The 12,673-nt window shown below is 50.7% G+C and overlaps 1 protein-coding gene across 3 annotated transcripts; it reads left to right on the top strand.

Moving 5' to 3' along the window:
* Positions 1-1,790: 1,790 nt before the first annotated feature.
* Positions 1,791-12,613, top strand: CCDC28B (coiled-coil domain containing 28B). Of its 3 annotated transcripts, none has more exons than XM_007431950.4 (6): positions 1,791-1,882; positions 4,241-4,462; positions 6,430-6,599; positions 7,749-7,903; positions 9,068-9,090; positions 10,543-12,613. In XM_007431950.4, the coding sequence occupies exons 2-6, from the start codon at positions 4,305-4,307 to the stop codon at positions 10,631-10,633; spliced, it is 597 nt and encodes a 198-aa protein (XP_007432012.1). In that variant the 5' UTR covers positions 1,791-1,882; positions 4,241-4,304; the 3' UTR covers positions 10,634-12,613. The 3 variants fall into 3 exon arrangements, with proteins under 3 accessions (XP_007432012.1, XP_088009796.1, XP_088009807.1); XM_088153670.1 differs by lacking the exon at positions 1,791-1,882 and adding an exon at positions 2,017-2,232; XM_088153681.1 differs by lacking the exon at positions 1,791-1,882 and adding an exon at positions 2,035-2,232 and having other exon boundaries at positions 10,539-12,613.
* Positions 12,614-12,673: the final 60 nt, after the last annotated feature.

Genomic DNA, 12,673 nt, shown 5'->3' with positions numbered 1-12,673 from the left:
ACTGGAAGGGGTCAATTTACATTCCAATATCAAAGAAGAGACTTAACAGAGTGTGCAAACTATTGTACAGTATCCTTAATTTCATATACTAGCAAAATAACACTTAGGATCATCCAACGCAGATTAGATCCCTACATGGAAAAAGAGATGCCAGATGTTCAAGCTGGCTTTCGAAAAGGCCGAGGAGCATGAAAAATTATTGCTAATACATCCTGGATAATTGAGAAAGCCAAAGAATGCCAAAAGGAAGTCACTATGTGCTTCGTTGATTATAGACATTCCTTTGATTGTGTCGATCACATCAAACTCTGGAAAGTGCTCAGAAAAATGGGAATCCCAGAACATCTCATTGTCCTCATGAGAAACTCATATACAGGTCAGGAAGCCACAGGACGGATAGAACATGGAGAAACAGACTGGCTCCAGATTGGCAAATGAGTGAGACAAGGCTGCGTACTCTCCCCTGATTTATTCAACCTGTAATATATTAAGGGAAGCTGGATTGGAAGAAGATGAGTGTGGTTTTAAAATTGGAGGAAGAAACATCAATCACCTGTGAAGGGTTGATAACACTGCTCTGATAGCTGAAAATGCAATTGATCTACAAGCTGTAGTAATGAAAGTCAAGAAACACAGTGAAAAAACGGGACTAAGATTAAAGAACAGCAAACTAAGAACAATTAGAACCACCAGACCTAGAATTGGCAGTGAAGATCTCAAAGTGATGAATAGCTTCTGTCTTTTAGAATCAACCATTAACAGTAAAGGAACAGGCAGTCAAAAAATAGGCCACAGACTAGCAGTTGGTAGAGCAGCCATGAAGGCCTTGGAGAAAAGATTCAGATGCTGGGATGGCTCCTATATCTACAAAGATCAGAACTGTGCAGACAATGTTTTTTTCTGTAACTTTCTATGGAAGCGAAAGTTGGACTTTGAAGAAGCAAGAAAAATGCTTTCTTATGCTTTTGAACTTTGGTGTTGGCGAAGATTTCTAAGAATACCCTGGATAGCCAAGAAAAGAAACAAATGGATCACAGAACAAATCAACTGTTGATGTTGTGCTCACTCGAGGCACAAATAACCAGGTTCAAATTATCATACTTTGGACACCTCATGTGAAGATCTAGCTCTCTGAAGAAGGCTGTAATGCTGAGAAAGGTGGAAGGAAAAAGAGGATGACCAGCAGCAAGGGGGACGGTCTTGCTTATAGCAGCAGTGGGTGCATTGTTGGGAGACCTGAAGGGCCAACCTGGGGACAGATCCTCCTGGAGAAGGTCCATCTGTAGGGTCTCTAACAGTTGACCCATTCTTTGTGTGAGATGGGTGGCTATATAAAGATAGATAGATAGATAGATAGATAGATAGATAGATAGATAGATAGATAGATAGATAGATAGATAGATAGATAGATTCCAGTCATTTCTGTCATTTCTACCCTTTTCACAAAAGTTGGTTTGTGTTCCTATCATTTATCTGAGCACTATCCATTGTGAGGAGGGGATTTAACCTGCTTTCATTTGCTTGCTTCCAAACTCAAACTTCCTGGAATTCAAAAGTAAAACCGATCAGCAGCTGAAAGGAGTAACAGACTTCTTCATCCTCAACATCCAGTGCTTTGACCTCAGGGCAAGAAGAATTTACTCAAGTCTAGGATCAGGCTGACGTCCAGGGACCTCTACGACTGTGATACAATGACAGCAATATTACTGCCATCTAATAAGACTTGATGGTGAACCATCATCTCTATGCCAGTCACAAAGGGCTTTGGATCCCCTCCCCCTTTCAAAGCATTTGCCACCAGCTGCACGGGGTGGAGCAGACCAGCACTCACTGCTCCGAATATACGTGGCATAATATTCAGTGTTTGTCACCATCAGTCCAGGTATCTTCGTCTTGTACTTATGCAGAGGGATAACAAGAAGAGAGAAACTTCATTTTCCTGTGAAATGAAAGGGGTGATTTGGAAAGCAGGCTCCGACTCGGTTGGTCCAAAGGGGAAAGGCAGCCGGACGGGGCGCTCCGGGGAAGAGGGGCGTCGCGCCTGGCTCCGACCTCACCCTGCGGCCCTCGGAGCCGGCGACCCCTCGGAAGGGGGAGGCGCGAGCTCGCCCTTGGCCACGCGCCCCCGCGGAGTCCGAGGCGCCCGGCGTCCCCCGGATCGAGCCGGCGCGGAGCGGCCGAGGGCGGCGGCGGCGGCGGAGCTGTCCGGCGCCGAGGAAGCGCCCGGGAGAGGTCTGCTTTGTTCTTCGTGGCCGCGCTGGGCGGGGAGGGCCCTTCATCCGCCCCGGCCGCCTCGCCCCCGCCCCGGCTGGAGGGCTGCGAGCCTTCGCGCTGGCCGGGCGCGGCGGCCGCGAGGGCTCGCCTGGGGGCGCCTGCTCGGCCGGCCTCGCGCGGAAGCCCCCGGCGGCGCCTCTCCGGCTCGCGGGGCTCTTGCGGGGCGGGCGGCGGCGGACGTCCTGGCCAGGCCGGGCGGAGCGGAGCGCTGCCGCCTCGGCTGCGCTGCCTTCGCTGGCGAGAGCGCCCTGGATGCGGCGCGGCTGTCCCGGTCGCGAAGGGCGGGGAGGCGGGCTCTCTCCCCGCGGCCCCCGCAGGCTTTCTCGGTCGCGAGGGAAAAGCGGCGGGAGGCGGGCAGAGCCGGCCCCGAGGATCGCGCGCGTCCTGGCGCATCTCCCGCTCTCCCCGGGGAAGCCGGGCAGGCCTCTGGATCGCGCGAACCGCGCTTGGCTGCCCGAGGCGTCCCTGGCGGGATCGTTGGGGGGGCCTCGAACAGCGGGACGGGGCTCAACCTGACCGGGAGGCTTCCTCCCGAAGGATGCACCTGGCCGGCCCGCCGGCCCAGGCTTTCCTCCGGGAGGCAAGAGGAGGGAGCAGCCGGGGGGTCCAGGGCCCTTGCAGGCGGGCGACGAGGCCCTCCGGCTCCTTCCGCGGACTTGGCCGAGCGCCAGGGCAGCGCCTGGCTCGTCTGAGCCGCACAACAGCCCTGCCAGGTGGATTCGACAGAGGGAGCGTCGGCGTCCAACTCGCTGGCTGGCAGGGGCCTCTCCCAGAGGGAGCTCCGGGGTGTTGGCCGGGCGGTGCTGGCAAGGAAAGGAGCGAGGTCGCCCCATAATGCAGATGATGCGGTTTCATCATTTTGTCTGATGAGGTGCCGGTGGATTCCCCCAGACCCCCGCCTTTCCAAGGCATCGCCCACCCTTCTGGTTGGAATACTTTTTGCGGGAAGAAAAGGATGGAGAAAGAATTAGAAAGATGTGGGAAGGTTCAGATGGAAAATGAGGCTCTGGAGGAGATTTTAACCCTTGTCGGTTAACATGAAGAGGTCTTACTCCCATCCTGAATCGCTCCTCTACCATAGTAGCTTTCAGAGATTAAATAAATCTATGGCTCCAGATTTAGACGTCTCTGAACTGCAGAAAACACCAGGTGTAAGGAGCTGGACAGGATGGAGAGGAAGAAGCACTTTAATTATCATGCAAACTCTCTTAGTGATATTTGCCAATAAAATTCCATGGGGGGGGGGTGGCAGCAGAAGTCAAGCTTCATCTTTAAGCATCTTGAGGCTCCCCAGCTGGATTCCAAAATTTGCAGATTACACTGGACTCCCTGTTATCTCCAAAATTTAACTGATGCTCCACAGTGTTTAACCTGTTCCACGTTTACATGTTAAGCCATGGTTTCCTCCAGCATAGTTTTCAGAATGAATCCTCATTAATTGGGTTTAAAGGACAAATTAAGCCATAAACTATGGTCTGCAAGCCAGGAGGGCTGGGCTAATCCATTGCGCAAAACCAAAACCCGATCATGGTTTACATGTGTCATTAAGCTGGTAATGAAAAATCTCTAACTCCTTGAAGCTGCTCATTCTCTGCACGTCACAACATAGTTGGCAGTTTTCATGTGCCCTCTGTTTTTGCAACATTTTTCTCAGTTTCTCCCTTGCAAAACAGCCAGCGGCGTTTTTTCACACCTACCAGCTGGAGCTCTGATTGTGAGAGGGTGTGTGTGTGACTTCCCAAAGTTAAGTAAGTGCCTCGATAGCCTGCTGTTCCCTCCAGTCAAGATTAACATGCGTGGACTTCCCTCTTCAGGCTGTGTTTCTAGTCCTCATTGTCCTTCTGTTCTGGTGCCTCTGAAATTTTCTTTAAGGATGGAATTCGACGCAGGGCTGGCTCTGCATTCCAAAGCCATCGCTTGACTGTAGCTTTCACTTCGCCCCCTCGATGATTTTGCTTGCTTTCAGGCAGCTCTCATTTCCGTGCCTCGGAGGCCTTTCCGACATGCGGGGTAGCTGAGAGACGCCAACGATGGAGGAGAAGAAGAAGAAGAGTCCCAAGGCTCATCTGGGCCAGCCGGTGCCTGCAAGCGCACTGCGCAAGTTGCCTGTTCCTGCTAGCAAGAGCGCCTCTTTCTCACTGGGGATGCCGCACCTCCCTTCCCCAAAGCAAAGAGCCAAGTTTAAGAGGTCAGCATCAGGGTGGGGCCGAGCACTGCATTTCCTGGGGGGGGGGACTGAACCCAGAGCCTGGGGAAGGCTTCCCACTAAGGGGCCAGAAGGTCATCTGAACAGGGTGTCCGACGGCAGACACATTTCAGGCTGTGTTGCGTTTCCTGCTTCTCATGGGCTTTTTCAGACTGAGCTGCTCTGCGCATGTCTAAGATCCTTTGGCTCATATGCTGGCTAAGGAACAGAGAAATGCCTTTTGCATGCACTCAGAGGCTCTGAGTCCTTGGCTGTGTTTTTCCAAGGCAGGTCCTTTCATGCTTCTTAGGACTGGGAACCTACTTGAGAAACCTTGGAAATAAAACTTGCCAAGAAAGAAAATTCTCTCAGGGAACTCTGGAAACACAGGGCCCATGTGCTGCCAACGTGGCGTCTGGGGTGTCCCTGGGTACAGTGCGTAGACACACGCACCGAGGAGCAGGGCCTTGATTGCCATGCCATGCCACACCTGCTGTCCTGTGCGGACACCCCTGGAATAGTGCATGGGGCATCAAGCCCTGCCCAGTCCTTGGGCTGTCCGTTGAAGGAGTCTCCCTGCAAGCCCTAAGCGAGCCCCGCAAGGACAAGGTCCAGGGTAGGGCTAGGATTTTGACAGAGCTTTCAGGCAGGGGGTTGCAGATGAGTCAGGTCTTGAATGGAAGATTTGTTTATCTTCTGCTGCTGCTCCTGCCCATGTCAGAAGCTACCTCGAAGCATTATACGTGCATTTGAACCAACCCCAGGAAATAAAAATTCTAATAAAATGCAACAATGAAAAGCATCTGGCTATTTTAAAAAATAATAATAAGGAACACTAATACAAAAGTCTCAACTGGGGGCAGCATTTGGTGGAACTCTGAGCTCAGAAACTTAGCAGAGTCAGACCTGCTTAGGGCCGGGATGAAACTTCAGAGTTGAAAAAAGCTCCTCAGAAGTCAGTGACAAACCACTCCTGTCTTGCTGCTGAGAAAACTTCATAGTTGTGTCCATGAAGTCACCAGGACACAAGCTGGACTTAGAGGAGACTTCCTTTATTCAACGCAGAGTTGAACCCACATGTATCCTTTTCCTCATGTAAGGGTTTGTGAGACGTGATGGGGCTCGGTTCACTTGCTAAAAGGTTTTGTGCTCTCACTTGGATGTAGAGAAGTGGATTCTGTGCTTAGCGATAGAGACACCAGCAAAGTCTTCTCATGGAGCGATCTGGAGTTAGAAGCTGTGGGTGCAAATCTGGCCCTGCAGTGATGGGTTCAGGCCAAGGGCCTTTGAGATGGTTCTTTCACACCCTCCTACCCTTGTACAACCATGACTGGGTAAAAGGAAAACTCTTAGCTGAGAATCTGGGGTGCAGCAGTGGGGAGGAGATTTGGGAAAGGAAATGATCCACACATTTGGAGATGTTTCTCCAGCTTCCTCTTTAATACAGGGCCAATCTGGCCATATTCACACAATGTGCTTGATGTGGGGACCAAACTAACTTCCTTTCTGAGTTTGTACACTACAGTGAATCCTAAGCCACACACACACACGCACACGCACACACACACACAAAACTAATCAGGGTTAAAACTAACCAAGCTTAAGTTTGTGCAAATGCAGCTGTGTAAGTGTGTTGAGGGAACATAGCCAGCAACCACCTCACTTATGGGGCAGGATCACAAGGAGGGCAGGCAGGAGAGGAGGCTCAGTCAGCAAGATGATACACCCCAGCAGAAGCAATTGAGCTGGGAACATGGGGAGCAAATGCCAATCCCTGCAGATCCCCCCCCCCCCCGGTAACATCAAGGGTTTTCCTGCAGGGCAAGAGAGCTGTTTGTGCCAGGCTGGCTGGACCACTTGGCAGATCTTGGAGGAGAGCCTGCTTTTCTCTCGGTGGCAGCCTTGGGCAGGTGGGCTGCCCCGTTTGCTGCCCATTGTTGCTCCAGCTTTCATCTTATTTTCTGCTGCAGAGCAAACAAGGAAACGCCTCGAGTCCCCCAGCTTGGGGGTAATGCAGGGTCTGTGGTGGGCACCCCCCTGCAGCATTCGTTCCTGACCGATGTCTCCGATGTGTATGCGATGGAAGGGGGTCTCCTTAACCTGCTGAATGACTTCCATTCAGGCAAGCTGCAAGCTTTTGGTAAGGCCTGTGATGGGGTAGATGGCTGATGATGGTGTATTTCTGGATTGTGTGTTATGCTGGGCGGAGAGAGACTAGGTGGGTTCAAATCCCAAATTCCTGGCGATCTCTGGATAACCCTTTTCTTAACTTAATCCTATTTCATTAAAAGGAGCCCTGAGATGTCTCTTGAGCAACTTAGTATCATTCCATTTTTTATTATGATTTCATTTATTCATAAAATCATAATTTTTCATAATAATTATGAATTATTACTCTGCCCTTTAAGCAAAAAGCCTTCTGCCTAGCTTAATACAGCGACCACAGCCCTTGCACTGCAGTTTAAATGACACAGCACACAAGGAAAAAGGGAAGAGGAAGGTAGAGAAGAAAAGCAAACTTGGGCACCTGCTTTTAAAATTTTAGGTAAAGATAGCTGGTCAAGAAAGGCTGTTGGCCACTTATGAAGTCAGAGATGGATTACATGGATAGTTGGACCTTCTTCCCCCTCCTTAGTTCCTCCCCTACTGATTCTCTTGTCTCACTTAAGATAAAACTTGCATCCACTTGCCAGCCTCCGCTGCACGAATCCTTGGCTAGATTCATTTCTACCTCAAAAGGGCCACGTCATTCACCCATTTATCCATGTGGAAGAAGGTTGTCCTGTCTTTCTAATAATTCTCTCACTGCAACAATTAATATTCCTCGGACTTGACGGGGACAGAAAAATGGTCACAATATCAGTTCTTTTTATTTTCCCCAGAAGATATGGCAGAATAGCCTTCCTTAGCAACTTACATACGGGCTTAATTGTATATGGACATGTATCTAAGCTCCATCTTTGGAGGGGAGGGTGTAACTTCAGTTAGGTCTCTGCAAGGGTTACGTTCTTTTGACAGTTTGGTTCTGCATTTCTGAGGGTTCCAGTAGTAGATTTGGTCTGTACTTTTACCAACTGTAATGCTTTCGATTTGGAGGGTGTGGTTCGGAATGGTCTGTTTAACGTACCGTGCGGGTCTGGAGGTGATCGTTGTGTTGGGTAGGGCCATCCTACACTTAGGGTCTGTATGCGGACGGGTCTTTCCGGTGAGGCAAGCCGGGCGCGATGTTCCCTTTCCCCCTTTGGCTGACCTCTGCTCTGCGGCCCTGTCCGCGCCGTGCCCGCTGCAGGGAGAGAATGTTCTTTCGAGCAGCTGGAACACGTTCGGGAGATGCAAGAGAAACTCGCCCGCCTGCACTTCAGCCTCGACGTCTACGTGGAGGAACTCGCGGAAGATCAGAAGAAAACGGTAGCCGACAGGAATCTGGATCAGCTGCTGACCAACGTGAGTGCCCCCGGCAACTGCCGTCTCCTCTTCCCCAGGAGACCCCTCCCTCTCCGGTCCCACTTCTCCCTTCGGCTTGGGACTAAGATAAGTTGTGCTGTTCAGGATGACCGATGGGCCCGGTGAGGATGGCCGTTCAAAATGCAAACGGCCGTTGCCCCGAATGGCTGGAACGGTGGTCAGCATCCCCTTTTGATGGTTGTTCCCTAGCATGTTCCTCCCCAACCCAGTGGGAACCATTTGATTTGGACTTCAGCTGCAGGAAGCCCCAGTCAGCAATGCATCTGGGGGAAAGTAACCCCACCACTTGCCCTCTGGGCCCTTGCTTAAGTTGGTGGTGATTTATAGGTTGGGTTTGCCCCAAATCCAGCCTAGACTAAAGTGGGTTTGTTTTTTGAAGTTCAGTGGCTGGAGTGATGCAACACCCTAAAACATAAAGTCGGACTCCCTGTTTCATGGATCCAGCACCTCAAGATGAAATGGTTATGGAGGTCAACAGCCCTCAGGGGCCAGAGGGGAGGGGGCCCACCTGCCAGTCGCAGCTCCCACCCGCCAGTTTGAGAAGAGCATCATCTCCAGTGAAATGAAGCTCAATCCTTTTCTGCTGCAGAGTTTGGAACGGCCTCCTGTGGCGGCAGGACAAGAGAAGGCGGGGAGGTTGGGGGGCTGGGGCAGGTTGGAGACGATGCCGTGCGTTCATGTCCTCCAGAATCAGTAAGACTGTCCTTGGCCAGAGCGAGGGGGATGTGTGGAGCAGCCCGAAGATGCTGGCTGGGTTCCCACAACACGCTGAAGACCAGCCACGCATCCCCTGCCCCCAGTTAGCCTAGCCGAAGACAGAGCCTTAGTGGCCTTGCAGGAAGGGGGGTGAAACGGGCTGAGATGAGGTGGGGAGAGGCTAAATCTCCTCTCCACTTGTCTCTGGTGGTGCCAAACCCAGTCTGGCCACCACAGATTCTTACCTTGTGCCATCTTTTAATTTAAACTGTTTGCCTCAACTCCCTGAATGAAGGACAGTTGGCCATCTTCCACAGAGGCTGTGACTGGCTCACGCGTGACGTGATCTTGGAAAAGGCCTCTTCTGCGGTTTTGCTCTGTGGGGACAGCTTCTCACATATGTTCACAATGCTTTTTTTCCTTTTTCTTTTTCATTTGCTTCTGCAGCTGGAAGAACTCAGCAATTCCATGTATCCTTCTTGCAGGGCCCAAGTGTGGTTCTCCTGGCATATTGGTGGCGGGGGGAGAGGAGGAGGGATGTGAATGGGAGGCAGAAGGACAGAGTAGCCCTGTGGCTCACCGTGGCCAGTGAGGAGGAAACGCATGGGCACCCACGTGGATGGTGACATCCATGTGCGGTGACATCACGGTGCATGGGACTTCATTGTGGTTTGTCCAGGACACCTAAGTCCAAGTGACAAGACGCCAGTCTCTGGCCTACAACAAATCTAATTAATATAATATCTCTGCCGTTGGAGGACTTGTACAAAGTACTATAAGTGAGCCTCTCTCTCCCATCAACAACCTGGGGACAAAAATGCTGATTTACCTTAGACGTTTGGTTACCCCAACACAGCAGTCCAGGCTAAAATGGGCCTGGGTGGCTTGTGTGTGGTGTGTGTGGTGTGAAATAAGGAGGAATTTCCTGGCAGAACTATTAAGCAGTGGAACAGTTTGCCTCTCGGAGCTGTGGGTGCTCCATCGCTGGAGGTTTTCAAGAAAAGATTGGACAACTATTTGTCTGAGATGGTATGAGGACTCTTCCTTGGTCCTCCAAGGTCCCTTCCAATCCTACAATTCTATGAGCCCAGCCATTGAATTGTTATGAGTGCCCACCTGGTTTAAGGGTGCTGAATTTGGACTATGGAGACCACGGTTCAAATCCTCACTCAGTCATGAAGCTCGCAGGTTGATCTTGGGAACTGTGTGCAGACCCTTCATGAGCCAGGTTGCACCTCCCAAGTCCAGACAGCAGCCTTAGCAGATGTTTGTGCCCACCCTTCCAAATATACATGATGGTGTGGATGCTATTTCTCAACGTTGATGGTACGTGCTGCAGATTTAGTAGAGATCTGTGATCTAAACTAAGTCAGCATGGCTGATGTTCATTACAATATTATGCTTCCTAGGAGGAACCAGTGGCAGAGACTTCCTGGGTGGGTGGAAGTCATAAAAGCCAAGATGATGGCTGCAACCACCCAATGGAAGCCTTGCACCTTCGTTTACGCGTGTTGCATCTGCAAAAAAGGAGTGGGACTTTGATTGTGCATCGTGGCTGCCATCTTGACTTCTTAAACACCCCTCACAGAGACTCCTGAAAAGCAACCTTGCGTTGTTCAGCTGTTGTGGATTGCTGCTCCCATAATCCCTTGCTGTTGGCCCAGCATTTCTCAACCTTGACAACTTGAAGATGTGTGGACTTCAACTCCCAGAATTTCCCAGCCAGCATGGGGAATTCTGGGAGTTGAAGTCCACACATCTTCAAGTTGTCAAGGTTGAGAAACATTATGTTGGCCATTTGGGCTGGGACCGATAGGAGTTGAAGTCCAAAGCTTCAGAAAGGCAGCTGGTCTATCTGAGCTAAAGAAGCAGTTTGGAAGCAGTTCCTTCTCCTTTTTCCCTTAATGCTTCACCTTAGACAGAAGCTCCACCTGGCTGAGCATCCTGATCTGGAAGAAGCATCCAATGCCTAGAAGAGGCATCGGGAGGGGCCAGGCTCTGAGGAGGCCTTGAGAAGCAATGGATAAGGATGCCTGGCAGGAGGCTGCTTCACACCTGGGCCATGAATGGTCTGTAAAAAGTTGAGGGAGGGAGGCAGAGCTATGCAAGCAGGACCGGAGATCTGCAGGAGACAGAACGCTCGAGGGGAAAGAGCCCGTTCTGCGTGGCTACTGAAGAGAGGAGGAATCAAGGAAGGAAAATGAAAGGGGCCAGCGAGGAGGCAGGTCCTCTGCACCTGAACTTGCAGATAAGCCCCGAGTTGGGCCGAGAGCCCCCCTTTCGCTCAGGTGCGGCAAAAGGTCTCGTGCGGCGAAGAAGACACAGCCCAGAATTGCTTAGGTTTTCCTTCCTTCTTGCCCTGTCGCTCCAGTTTCCACACTGGACAGGACTCTTCTGAGATCTGCGATGAGCAGCAGACGTAACACCCGTGGCCTCGCGCTCCGGCTCCTCCTGCTGTGTGAGCTGCCCACCTCCCATTTTTAATTTTTTTCTTTTGTAATGCCGCATGAGTTTAATCTCCTGCATCCTGTGCCTGCCCTGCATATAGCTTTAGTTTCAGGGCAATATATTATTCCTTTCTAAAAACACAATTAGTATATTAAGGGTAGGACAATTGCTTTGCTTTCCCTTGTCCTACCCACAGTATATTAAGGGTAGGACAAGGGAAGGGCTTGGAAGAAGCAGTCTGGGGCCGTTGAGGCAGAGAGGTGGCATGGCATCATGGCTTAGAGGTTCCCAGTTAGAGCGTCATCTTTACTGTGAAGTGGCCTTAGGTCAGCTGCCCCCTCTGAGCCTCAGGCTGCTCTTCCTCCAGCCACAATCTGCTGACTATCTTAGCTGGTTGTTTTAAGAAATGTGTACATGCAAGGTGCTTTAGAACAGTGTATTTCAAACTTGGTGACTTTAAGATGTGTGGACTTCAACTTCCAGAATTCTATGCTGGCTGGGGAATTCTGGGAGTTGAAGTCCACACATCTTAAAGTCGCCAAGTTTGAAATACACTGCTTTAGAACATTACAGCTGTTGGGAATTGGCTGTTCAGGAACCTGCACGACCTGCTTCTTCCAGACCAGGAAGGCCCCATTTCAGGGAATCACAGAGGGGTCTTAAGGCCAGGGAGTCCAATCCCTGCTAAGTGCAGTAATCCTGATTAAAGCATCTCCAACAGATTGCCGGGTGCCATGAAGAGAATGACGCATGTGAAGCCTCCAGGATGAGAAGTGTGGTGTTGGTGCAATGGCCACGTATCTTTCACCTGAACTTGGGTTTTTTTTAATTGATTTTGCACTCCCCTTGTTCACGATGGCCCTTTTCCATTCCTCCTCTTCCACTTGGATCTGTAGCTGTGGTGAACGGACGAATGATTACACTGTCAAACGTGAAGGCAGTTGGGGAACTTTTGTGCTGAGATGGTACATCGGAACATGGGCAACCCCTGTTCCCCCACCCCGCCCCATCTCCCTGGCTGGGGAAGTGCAGAAGAGGGAGGGCACCAAAGCCAGTCAGTTTGCTTGTCGCGGGCTATAAAGTCAGGACAGCTCCGTTTGGCCATGAGCCGCAGCAGAGCAAGAGAGCATCACCACAACGCCCAAGAAGAGATGGAGAGAGCTGCTGCTCAGTGGTGGGAAGGACCTACAAGTAGGGAGTTCAGTTCAGAAAATGATTTGGATCTACCAGCCTGTTTCTAGATGGTTCCAACTGTTGCTGGAATTGGGGGGGGGTTACCCATTTGTAAGTCATTTCTAGGTAGAAGAGTCCCCATGTGAGTTGGGGTTCACTCCCATCTGTGGCTCTAGTTCATGCAAGTGAACAACATAATCAATGTGTTAAGTGTTGGAGTAGTTGAACCATGAACCCCAATCCTGTACAAAAAACCTTAGTCAGGAAAGAAAAATTGATGTTCAGAATGACACGGTTTTTGGTTACTCTTATTGAACACTGGTGCTACTTATTCTGTTGATTTTCTTGTAAAATAAAGCTTTATTACTGGTGTTTGATCCTGTTTCTACTTTTACGGGCTGCGAACTTTGAAGGGGGAAGAAAGCAGTGTTT

The sequence above is a fragment of the Python bivittatus genome, unplaced genomic scaffold (assembly GCF_059951505.1).
Source record: "Python bivittatus isolate LINGU-HERP-01145 unplaced genomic scaffold, Pbiv_v1 ctg000040_np1212, whole genome shotgun sequence".
Classification (NCBI taxonomy): domain Eukaryota; kingdom Metazoa; phylum Chordata; class Lepidosauria; order Squamata; family Pythonidae; genus Python; species Python bivittatus.
Note: the sequence above shows the minus strand (reverse complement) of the source record. Positions and strands in the feature narration are given on the sequence as shown.

Excerpts from the sequence above, each read along its gene's own strand:
- CCDC28B (XM_007431950.4), top strand. The coding sequence starts at position 4,305 with ATGGAGGAGAAGAAGAAGAAGAGTCCCAAGGCTCATCTGGGCCAGCCG. Across the intron at positions 7,904-9,067 it reads TGGATCAGCTGCTGACCAAC|CTGGAAGAACTCAGCAATTC; the intron begins GTGAGTGCCCCC and ends TTGCTTCTGCAG. Across the intron at positions 9,091-10,542 it reads GAAGAACTCAGCAATTCCAT|AAGCTCCACCTGGCTGAGCA; the intron begins GTATCCTTCTTG and ends CACCTTAGACAG.